At 34.3% G+C, this 12,924-nt stretch overlaps 1 protein-coding gene across 4 annotated transcripts in view; it reads right to left on the bottom strand.

Moving 5' to 3' along the window:
- ACSS3 (acyl-CoA synthetase short chain family member 3) overlaps window positions 1–12,924 on the bottom strand; it is a 160,714-nt gene that overhangs the window by 43,664 nt on the left and 104,126 nt on the right. For all 4 annotated transcript variants that reach the window (XM_039235553.1, XM_039235555.1, XM_039235552.1 and 1 more), the window contains exon 9: window positions 5,535–5,638. In XM_039235553.1, coding sequence (XP_039091484.1) covers window positions 5,535–5,638 — 104 coding nt within the window. The remainder of the gene's footprint in view (window positions 1–5,534; window positions 5,639–12,924) is intronic.

Below are 12,924 nucleotides of genomic sequence, written 5' to 3'. Positions count from 1 at the left end.
TAATAAAATCCAAAATTATCAGATTCCTTCTCAAAGGAGGAAGATTTAGTCTATATATAGAACATAGTGACTTCAGAACTAGCAACTGCAATTGAAACTGCAGCAGTTCAATCAAACAGAGAGAGAAATACTGTGATTACTCTGAGACATAAGAACTCAGCAAAGATGGCTCAAGGCAGATAAAGTAAGATCAATAACTTAATTGTCACCAATGTCTCAATCTATTAGATGAGTACTGTTTTCTCACTGAAATCCCTCCTTTGGGTTTCTCAAAGACTATGAAGAATCTTATTCCCTCATTAAAGAGAATGAAAAAAAACAAGTAAACAAACAACAAAATCACCCAGTGCTGCTCAAGTTGGTAGCTATTACATCATTTCAACTACTGCATCACTACTTGGGTACTTGAAATACTTTCAATGTAAGTTCTGTATCTTCTGATGGGAACCACACACACAATATTCTGACAGCAGACGGAAAGACTCATGGATCTCTTTCATCTCAACCCTTTACCAAGTTGTTTTTTATTAAAGCCTTTGTGAAACTTGAGTATTCTAACCTCACAGTCATTGTCTTTAATTAACTGACTGATAGCATGTGAAAAAATAGTGTTTCTACCTAAATAATATTAAAAAGTGGCCTGCCAAACAGTTCTGTTACAATCATTTTTAAAATATTTATTTATTTTTGAGAGAGAGACAGCACAGACGAGGGAGAGGCAGAGAGAGAGAGGAAGACCCAGAATCTGAAGTAGGCTCCAGGCTCCAATCTGTAAGCACAGAGCCCAATACAGGGCTCAAACTCATAAACTACGAGATCATAACTTGAGCTGAAGTCAGACACTTAATGAACTGAGCCACCAGGGAACACCCTGTTACAATATTTTCTAAATATGTCTTACAGTAAAAAGGAAGGGGAGGAGAGGGGGGAGGAGAGGGGAGGGAAAGGGGGGAGAGGGGAGAGAAAGGGAAAGGGAGGGGAGGGGGTAGGGAAGGGGCGGACAGAGAATAGAAGGAGAGGGGAGGGGAGAGAAGGAGAGGGGAGGGGAGGAGAAGGGGAAGGGAAGGGGAGGGAAGAGGAAGGGAGGGGAGGGGAGGGGAGGGGAGGGAAGGGAAGGGAGGGGAGGGAAGGGGAAGGGAGGGAAGAGACAGGGAGAGGGGGGAAGGGGAAGGAAGGGGAGGGGAGGGAAGGGAAGGGAAGGAGAGGGAAGGGAAGGAGAGGGAAGGGGAGGAGAGGGAGAAAACCTCAAAAAAGAATAAGGTCTACTGTGTTTGGTTTTACTAGTTAGTCTCTGAAATTTAAGGATTTTTTTTCTTTTGTACTTGGCCATTCACTGATAAAGAAAATAATTCCTTTATAGTTGTCTTCAGTCAGGGGTGCCTGGTGGGTCAGTCAGTTAAGCCTCCGACTTTGGCACAGGTCATGATCTCACGGTCCATGAGTTCGAGGCCCATGTTGGGCTCTGTGCTGACAGCTCAGAGCCTGGAGCCTGCTTCAGATTCTGTGCCTCCCCCTCTCTCTGCCCCTTAACCACTCGCGCGCTCTCTCACTTGCTCTCTCAAAAATAAATAAACATTAAAAAATAGATATTTATACTTATTTTTAGTCAGAAAAATAACAACAACAACTTCCTGAAAAGGACACCATGCACTGCACAGACAGTGCTTTCTAAAATTGTGCTTTGTATCTCGTTTCTGGAAAAGCTAAAAATGATTAATAACAGTAGAGTGTTTTATCTGGTGATTGTACACTTGAAGATAATGAAGTTCTGGCTGGTTATTTATTTATTTTTGCCCATGAATTACCATATCTTAATGGGATGACTGTCTATTCTCTTCATCTCTCCTTTTTCTTTTGTTAAATTTTTAAAATGCTTGTTTATTTATTTATTTATTGACAGAGAATGCACGAGCAGTAAGGGCAGAGAGAGAGAGGGAGAGAGAGAGAGAATCCCAAGCAGACTGCAAACACAGAGGTAGACATGGGGCTCAATCTCACAACCATGAGATCATGACCTGAGCTGAAATCAAGAGTTGGATGCTTAACTAACTGAGCCACCCAGGCGCCGTTAATTTCTCCTTTTTAAATTATGATTGTAGTACCTCTGTTTCTCTTTATGTATAAAAGAAAATGAAAGATTCAGTGAATTATGCAGATATTTTCAATCATTATATGGATAAGTTACTGTGAAGATAAAAAATCTGAATGAATGACAGCAATTTGTCTTTTATTCAGATTTATGAATCAAATAGACACAATGCTCCTATCTAAATTTAGCGAGAAAAATTTTATTTATGAAAGCATTAAATGTTTACATTAGCACAATCCAAAACAAAGGCTTAATATTTCAACCATGTTGAATAGCAAAAAGTCTTTTATTCAAATGCTCCTGCAAGGAGTTGATTGGTCCTCAAATTTTCCACAGATTAGTTCTCAGTTTAGAATCTTAGATATTATTTAAATCAAACATTAAAGAATGTTGATATCAAGGGGCCAAAAGAGAACGTAAGTCACTAGAAATCTGTTGTTGCTAATACAAATTTCACTAACCTAACAAAAACAACACGGTAATGAAATGGATTGACTGCCGAATGCCATCTTATAACTCAAGTACAGGAATTAATCAACTTTTATTCATACATTTTAGTTACTTAACATATTCCTAATTAATTCTAAATCATACATCACAGTTTCTAAGCAGCCATTTGTACACATATACTAGTGTAATCAGTGAGCAAATTTATAAATTATACATTGTATGGAAGGCTCATAAAAGTGACAATTATATAATAAATCAATTTCTAAGTCAATAACAAGAGAAAAGATCCTGTAGAAAACCTGAAATATGAAATGAAAAGTATGTCTTTGGCCAAAGCTTAACATGCCTTCAAATGCTATCAGGTTTTCACTGGCATCCCTCTTGTGGACATGTCCCCTCTATTTAATATGTAAATAATAGGAAATTTGTGACTGTGCCAAACACATCGAATTTTCCTTTCTTTTTCCTAAAAGTTAATAATAACCCACAAAGTACTTGCCTTTTTCCCCTGGTGATTTAACATTAATTTGATATCACTTTAAAAATGGTTAATGGGGGGCGCCTGAGTGGCTCATTCGGTTGAGTGTCTCAACTCTCGGTTTCAGCTCAGATCATGATCTCACAGTCATGGAATTGAGACCCATGTCAGGCTAGATGCTAAGTGTGGAGCCTGCTTAAGAGTCTCTCTCTCCCTCTGCCCCTCTCCCCAACTCACACTCTTTCTCTCTCTCTCTAAAAGCAGCTTCAAACATTAAACTTGAATATCACTTTGCAGTTACTTACCATAGCATACAATTTTGAAAATAATGAATCGATGCCTTCTATGCAAATGAATAAAAATTCTAATGAGAATTTGTTAGTAGCTGACATCTGCATCACCTAGGATGAATTTCATTTATAAAGTACAAAATTATCTACCTGACTGGCTACCTACCTACTTCTCCACATGTTTGTATTTCTGTACTTTAGTTGGACACAATATCAAATTTCGTAAAATCAGATGGGAGGGGAGAGAATCAGTCATTATTAGTAGAAACCCACTATGTTTTCCACAGTATTGAGCACCAATTCAAACCTGATTAAAGTGACGTCACACTGACATGATGTTGCTATTAATCTTCTCTGAACAATACATTAAAGAAAAAATTGCAAATTCACGTGAAACTCAGTACCCACCAGGGACCTCCTATATTTGTTTGCCAGGTGTCAGTAAGCTTTTTGGTAAGCCTGGATGCACCAACTACATACATCTGCCCAAGCTATTATGTACAAAGATATTAACAAGAAAAAAAAGAATCATAATTTTATGTATATTAATATGCTGGTTTCCTTCAGTAGGCTTTGGCATAGTCACCTGTAATGGGGGAAAAACAATACTCTTCTGTTGGAAACAACCCCTCATTTTGACCAAGAAAGGAAAATCATCTTAAAGTTCACAAGATATTTTACTCTTCCTGCCTAGGAGAATAACTATTACAATTTTCCTGGTGAATAAGGGGATGCATCAATCCTATAGATACTCTTCCTTGCAGAGGCAACAGTTCTGCACTTGTTTTTATATATTTCTACATATGGCACTGCTCTTTCTCTGAATTCAGTCTTATTTTTATTTCCTAAATAGTTATGAATCAGAATTTAGATAAAAAATTTCTCCCTTAGCAAATAAAACTAGAGAGATAGAAACTCTTTCTGATTTGCATTTTACTTAAGAAAATTGTATCCCACTCTGATCATTCATTTTATATTTTGTATTACAAAAGCTATGGAAAACATGTTTTTCCAAAGAGCAATAACCAAGAAGATAATGTAAAAAGTATCATTTATCAGAATCAAAGAGTTCTAAAATAGCAAACACTGAACTTCAGTTTTAGTCACGCACTTGATTTTCTAGACTCTATTGGTTTTAAAATCAGACTTAATCTTTGCAAATAAATTTTTTCTACCTTTTTTCATTCAAATTTGATACTCTGCCCCAATTGCTCAGAAGATGAAAATTCTGAAAACATTAATCTAAAAGGGTTGATCTAATTTGTTAAACTACATAGAATTCAACTAAAATATGTACCTCCAGAGGCTCCTGGGTGACTCAATCAGTTAAGCGTCTGACTCTTGATTTCACCTCAGGTCATGATCTCACACGGTTTGTGAGTTTGAGCCCCATGGTGAGCTCTGGGCTGACAGCACATAGGCTGCTTGGGATTCTCTCTCTCCTTCTCTCTCTGCCCCTTTCCCACTCATATTCTCTCTTTCTCATAAATAAATAAATAAATAAACAAACAAACAAACAAATGATCTTAAAAAAACCAGAAGCAGCAGAAAGGTGGGTTTTTTAAAAAAATTGTACCAAATTTTATGTTACATCCACTTACTATGACAATTTGTTTCCCAATGATCACTTAGCTGGAGGAAAACAGAATAAATCAAATAAGTAAATAAACAAATTGCATATATAATAATAAATGTTTTGGAGAAAGATACATTTAATTTTATAGAATACAAGAAGGGATCCAGAGAACCACAGAAAATCTTATGAGAGAAACATTGCTTTGAGAAAAGTACTCTGGGAACACTGTGCAGGGTATACAGCAAAGCAGAGAGACCAGAGATGAGTGATGAGGGTCATTTAAAACGGGGCAGATGATAATGCAGCTGCCACAGCTCAAAGGCAATGGGAGCGCTGAGGTGATATGAATCTAACAACCACTTCAAAGGAAAATCTGAGATTTAGTGACTTCTTGGATATAGCCAAAACAAGGAGGAGGAGAAACAAGCAAGATCTTCAATACTTTATACTTAAGGACCAAGAAAATGGTGTCATTGATATCATTTACAGAGACATTTTTAACAAAAGGATAACCAAAGAATTGCTTATTTCTACTGAAGCCAGAACCAATTGAATTTATGCTTGATGGTAATAGTTCAGGGTCTCCTCCAATCCTTGCAGCGTTTTTGAACACTTCTGCAATATTTCTGTACATGTCTGGAAAATGCTCACCAGTTTGCCACCAGTGGTCTAGGACAGGTACCCTGAAGACCTTTTTGGACCATTCCAGGGTCTCCACATCACATCGTTCTCCAGCCACAAACAGTGTTTTGAACCTGAATATAAGAGGAAGCATGAATTCAAATTATTTCTTGAAAATAATTCTAAGTAATTTCATTCTCATTTTTTTAGACAGTCGAGAATCCAACTACATTAATTCCATCAAGGAACACAGCCATATTATCACTATATCATAGAATGGTAAGAAGGATTATTTGTTTTGACCCAAATGTAACCAAATGGACATCACAACATTGAAGAAAGGTGCTTCCAAAGAATTTACAACTACGGCTTCTCAGTTTTGAGAAGGGCAATTAAATTGATCCTTGTACTGTATCTGTCATAGTCATCTAATGATCAAAGAGGAAAACTTTTTCCTCCTTGACATTATGTCTGCTAATTTTAGCTTCATGTTTGATTGCTGTATTCTACTTAAGTCTATACACAAAAATATACTCTTGAGTATCAGCTAAGGTAACAAATAGGCTCATAAATGTGATGCTTTTGTTCATTTGCGTGAGTTCCTTTGATAAAGATTACTCTGATTTCAAGTACATATTTATCTTATTCCAAGGACATACATAGGAAAAATAGGTTATTTAAAAGTCAATACCATTGTGGCTTTCCTGGTCAGAAAAACTCTTATCAAAAGGAATATAAGGTTATTAAAGCGAGCACCATGCCACAGAATAGACAGGATGAAATAGATAAATGGAATTGAGTTGACACTACTGGTGGTTCCTTAAAATATTGTTTTTCTTTCATTCTCAATGTTTCTATGGTCTTTCTGTCAAAAAAGGAATGTAAGTATGAAGAGTTAATTCATTGTTATCAAAGTAAAAATCAATCAAATAAATATAAACCTGCTTACTCATCCTAAACAATGTAATATTAGCCACAGGAGATTTCTTACAATTCCCTTATCATCTCATGAAGATTCATGGAGATGCAGATATTCCCACCTCTATGCTTCAACAATATACATTTCTCCTCTCGGGTATAAGCATACATATACTTATTTGTTTCTTGTCTATTTCCCACAGTGGACCTGATCTCCTTAAGAGCATTCATCTTCATGATGTCAATATCAATTAAAAACTACCTGGGACTTTTAGGTACATAAACATTTCTAGAAGCTCAGGAAAATGAAGTAGAGAGGTGGGGTATAGGTAAAACTTTTGTCAGCTTGACTCATTCTCCTAAGTAAAAGAGGAAGCATGTTGTTTTGTTAGAGTGTGAAAAGAGACAATGGAAAAGTGACTTGAAGAGAGAAAGTTTCTGGCTATTTTAGGAAATCTTTAATGAATAACATAAAAGCAAAAGAACTTAAGAGCAGCCACTTGGCTTTCTTTCACTGATTCAATTAGTAGGTCTAGGAGGCCAAGTAGAGATAACACAAACTGAGTGTAGTACAAAAATAACGGATGGCAAATCATGCTAAAATTGCTGTCTGGTGAATCTAGAGTATGTTTGAGAAATAGGGAAGCAAAGTAGGAATAACCGTGATGGAAAAAAGTATCAGGAAAAAATAATGTAAAGACAGAGAAACATAATTTCAACTTTCAGATCAGAAAAGAACCCATTACTAGTCTTTGTTGAGAAACCATTTAAATAATGTGGATCAATCATTTTGGTGAGTCACCTCTCAAATTATGCAAGGCTGCTAGGTAATAATTTAAATCTTTAAGAGCACTCAAGGGAAACAGAGAAAAAGGATGAAAATAAGAAAGCAAAAAGGGAGAATAATAAGAGACAGAGACTAGAAAAAAATGATTTTTTTACTATATATATATGTTTGCAACTTGAGATAAACGTATATATGTAAATGTATAAATTAAATGTATATTCATTTATAATTTGCTTAAGATTAAAATGTGGATATCAAATATGACCTCATTTGGCAAAACTGAGAAAGCACAATAAAACACATATTTAAACATAAAATTACTAAAACTAGGCTAAAATATAAAAAAGATTAGTGTGTAGTTTTAAAGTATAAAATGAAGTCAACACATTTGTGATTTTAGATGCCATGTACACACAAGACAAAACTTTAAATATAAAGGCCATATTGTTGATAATCCTATTACTGAGAAATGTGAATTTACTTTAATTACATTTTCTTTAAACAGATTCCTAATATTAAAATTTTTTTAAATATTTATTTATTTTTGAGAGACAGAGCATGAGCAGGAGAGGGGCAGAGAAAGAGAAAGACACAGAATCGGAAGCAGGCTCCAGGCTCTGGGCTGTCAGCACAGACCCCAACGCGGGGTTTGAACCCATGAACCGTGAGATCATGACCTGAGCCGAAGTCGGATGCTCAACTGACTAAGCCACTCAGGTGTCCCAGATTCCTAATATTTTAGAAAAATTTTGTGATTATGAGCATTATGCACATGGATAATTTGTATTAAAATTTATAAATGTTATGTTTAGTGATTCTAACAGTGTAGGCAAAGAACATAAAAAGGAAGAGTGTTAACAGATATCAGAGGTCATATTTCCATCATCTGTCAAGTCTCAGCTTACTCAAAAGAGCTCTAGATGGGTCAGATGGTCATGTGTTTAGTTTATACATGTAACTGCAGATCTAGAATTACATATATTTTTGAAAACATGGTGTAAAATATTGTCAATTAAAATTATTAACACATAATACAAAATAATTTTTGGCTAACCAAAGGTCAACCAACATCTTGATATTACCACCATTTTTGCAAGTTTTTTTAATTATTAAGTTTTTGGCTTTTTCCCCCAGTCAAGTAAATTACAATTAATCTAATTAATTGGTTATAATGATAAACTATTAACTAGTATTGAGTTTTCATCTGATGACAAATTTCCGTATTACATATTTTACAACTTAGTATTTATTATTGTGGTTTTGTGGTACAATTCTATCACTTATTTTTCTTAGAATTTAACTACATTTTTATCATTATGGTAGCAATCTTCATGCTGGCACTAATAAGCAATATAGAAAGATGATATTCCATAATGGGTAGTAAAAGTGATATCTGGCTTTTCTGCATGTCAGATAATCTCTTCCATTTCCATTAAAATCATTTATTATTTACTAAAACAGAGGAAAAATTGTGAGATGATTGGTGATCTACAAAAATGTCAAAGTACTATAGATAATTCCTTTCCCTTAATACGCTAAAAACTATCTATTTTTTTATTACAAATTCCTCAAACTGCCCCCAAAGCTATAACTTTTGTCAATTACAGACTCCCAATTGTATAACATTATTGAACATTAACATACTGTATACAGTGATTTAGGAATAGAAGATGACTAATAAGAAATTAATTCTTATAATAAATACTTAATAAAATATTACTAACTCCTGGGGCACCTGGGTGGCTCAGCCAGTTAAGCATCTGACTTTTGATTTTGGCTCAGGTCATGATCTCAGGGTTGTGGGATCGAGCCCCGCAGCAGGACCCATGTTGGGCTTTTTGCTGATAGCATGGAGCTTGCTTAGGATTTCTTCTCTCTCTTCCCCTCCGTCTCTCATTCTCTCTCTCTCTCTTAAAAAATAAATAAACTTAAAAAACTTATTTAATATATATATATTATTGATGTCCAATTCCTCATAGTAAATAAAACCATTATATGTGATGATATTTTTATAACCAAGATGATTACTGAAAGAAAAAAATGAGCATAAATCTATAAATTATAAAGATAAATTTTAAAATAATTTAAAGAGAAACTTATGCCTAAGGGCATAAATAGTCTTATTTTTTAAAGGACATTTCATGGCTTGTAATAAGAAAAAATAGTAACATCAGTTAACAGTTATATTTCTCATTACTGACTTGGCCATTATTTTATTGATAATATGAAAAATAAATACATCAAAATGAAAAAAATAAACAATTTTTCCATAAAAATACATTTTATAAAGATTAACATTAGTCATTTATATAGTAATTTGGATTCTCTGGAATCCAAATTTACCTAAGTTAATTACATGGGTCTTATATCTATACCATAAACTACACTGTATAATATGGTAGCTTCAAGCTACATGTGGCTATTTAAATTTTAAATTAGTTAAAATTAAAAAAATAAAATATCAATGTCATGGTATGATTATCCCCTTGTCATGAGTTCAACAGTCACATGCAGCTAGTATCTACCATATTGCAGAGCCCAATTTTATTGGATACTGCTGCCCTAGATTTTGATAGACTAATAAATATATGGGTAATATTCTGATGATAGCAACACAGGGAAAAATAAATTTACGTCCAAGCACATACTACCAAAACCTTAAACAAAATTATAATACACAATACTAGAGTAGGAAAAAAAAAACCAGTAAGGGGGGGGGGATTAACGGGAATGGAGCCTGTATACTTTTCCTCATCCTATATAAAATGGAGTATAATTCAAGACTCAAACGAAGCTGAAAATTAAGCCAAGAGAAACAGAAAAGCAATAATACTGTCAAATTAATTTTAGTCCAAAAATAAAAAGGAAGCTGCATAAAAATGGATAAAAAGCTAAAGATAAATTCTGATGAAGAATTTTCAGGTAATAAATTAGGAGCAGGAAGAAAACTGAAGTGAATATTTCTTTCAAGCTCTATAAACTACCAAACAAGTGAAAATTACACTTCACTTGTGCCAAAAGAAGTTAAATAAAAATAGATCATTTCAGCAATGCCTCATCAACTTCTAGCCCAAAAAACATCATTACTTTTGCCACCAGTGTCCCTGAGGTTATCTCCATTTTTTCTTCATTCTATATTCCTCCACCTGTTCCTCACTAGAATTCAGTTTCAAGTGTTAAAGACACTAGTGTTAGTATTACACATGCATTTGTCACTCTGTCAAGGACCTACTAGCATTTTGTCCATCAGTCTCTCTCTCTCAAGCACAACTTGAAAAGCTAAACAGAATGTAAAATAGAAACATCTGTTTCAGGTATCAGAGAAAGACACGAACAATCAGCCCTAGAAGCATTAAGAGCCCAATGTAAAATAGAAACATCTGTTTCAGGTATCAGAGAACGACACGAACAATCAGCCCTAGAAGCATTAAGAGCCCAAGGAAAAAAGTGTATAGAAATGTCTTATATTGACTTGCCGTTCTTCCCCCTTTGGGATATCTGCCCAAGCAACTAGTGGTTGAGAACCTGAGAAACTGAACAAGAACTGTGTCTGAGAGGCTTAGAAAATGAACAGCAATTCTTGCCACCACAATTTCTTGGGGGGTGGGGGACAAAAACCTTGGAACTCAAGACACAACAATGGAAAGAAGGAGTGGAGGGTTGTAAAACATTCAAGTTTTCAGTTGGAATGCCTGAAGATTTACGTTCTAACAATAGAGATAAACTGGAAGTCCAGCTGCAAATCAGCTACATCCCTAACTGGATCAAAGTGATCTTCCCTTATGTTAACAGCCTGTCAAAATAAGAATTATTTGTAGGACCTTAACAACTCCAGAGTGTCAAAGCAGCTATATAATTTTTAACATAAAATAGTCTATTAAGAGAAGGCCATGTGACCGACATGCAAAAGAAAATAGAGTCATCAAGAAAAAAAGTCACAGAGAAGATTCACAGATAGTCTTGGTATTAAGCAGACTTCACAATAACTCTCATGAAATATTTCTATTAATTACCAAAGAACTGGAAATTATAATAAAGAATCAAATAAATGTCCCTGAACTAAAAATACAAAAGTACAAACTTAGAAAAGTTTAGATCTAAAGAAAGTTTAGATGCAACCGAAAAGAAGATTGAAAACCCACAATATAAGTTGAGAGAAAATAACCAAACAGCAACTGAAAAGAATAAAGGAGAAAAAAAAAACAGAGTCTATGAGCTATGGGTAATATGGTAAAATGTTCTAACATATGTCATCAAAGTATCAATGCCTAAGAAAGGAAAATAGATAGAAGCAATATTTGAAGAGATAATGGATAAAAAGAGTTTCTAAAAATAATGAAATCTATCAAGTTACGACTTTAAGAAGCAATTTGAATGAAATGAAATTGAATCCATAATTTATGGGAGAATAGTGAAATAGATAAAGAAGATCAAGAGTACACTTATCATGATGAGCACTGAGAAATGTATAGAATTGTTGAATCATTCTATTGTACACCTGAAGCTAATATAATCCTATATGTTAATTATGCAATTCAAAAAGTAAAATTTCTTAAAATAAGTCTAAAAAAGATGTCTTCATGCAGTAAACAAAAGAGCATTAAAGAGATAAAGATCTTGATGAATTAAGAGATATACTATGATTATGAATTGGAAGTCTCAATACTAACATGCCAGTTTTTAACATATAAATTTATAAATTCAAAATAATCTCAAACAAAATTCTAGGAGTTCTATCTGTGTGTGTGTGTGTGTGTGTGTGTGTGTGTGTGTGTGTAAATTGATAGGCTGATACTAAAATCTGTATGGAAATGCAATGGGTCAAATTAAAGAGCAAAGAACAAATTGATATACTGCTATTACTACTACTACTAGATATCAAGACCTGTTATTAATCTATAATGACAAAGACAATGTGAGAATAGCACAAATAGGTGAATCAATGAAACAGTTTGAAAGAAGAAACAAAAAGGATTTATGGACACTCCTATGACAAAAGTGGTATGCAGAGCCCTGGGAAAACATGGCTGTTTAAATAAATGGAACATGGCTACACATAAGGGAAAAAAATGAAACTTGACCCCTTACTTCATGCCATACACAAAAATCAAACCAAGTAGATTATGTGAAAAGTAAAAAAAAATAAAGCTTCTAGAAAATGATATAGAAGAGGGGTACCTGTGTGGCTATCATTTAAGCATCTAACTCTTGATTTCAGCTCAGGTCAAGATCTCATTTTCATGAGATGGAACCTTCCCCCTCACCCCCACCACCGCTGGGCTTGGAGCCTGCTTAAGATTTTCTCTCTCCCTCTCTACTCGACCGCCATTTGAGCTCACTCTCTCTCTCTCTCTCTCTCTAAATTATAAATAAATAAATAAATAAATAAATAAATAAATAAGCAAGTAAGTAAGTAACATAAGAATAACTTCTGACCTCTGAATAGGTAAAATGTCGTAAATAGGATTTTAAAAAGTACTAACCGTAGAGAAAAAACACTGATGAAAAAGCACATCTCTTCATCAAAAGTCACCACTAGGATAGAGAAATTCAAATCACAAGGTAAAAATTATTTGTAATACATACAGTCAATAAAAAACCTGAATCAAAAAGTATGTCCCACTTTTTGGGACATTGAAAATGTGCCAAAGATTTGGATAAACATTTCACAAAAGAGAATCTTCAAATGGTGGATGAAATATGAAAAAGGAATAA

This window comes from Hyaena hyaena, unplaced genomic scaffold (genome assembly GCF_003009895.1).
Source record: "Hyaena hyaena isolate Hyena2069 unplaced genomic scaffold, ASM300989v1 scaffold_99, whole genome shotgun sequence".
NCBI classification, from domain to species: Eukaryota; Metazoa; Chordata; class Mammalia; order Carnivora; family Hyaenidae; genus Hyaena; species Hyaena hyaena.
This window is presented reverse-complemented; position numbering and strand designations above follow the sequence as displayed.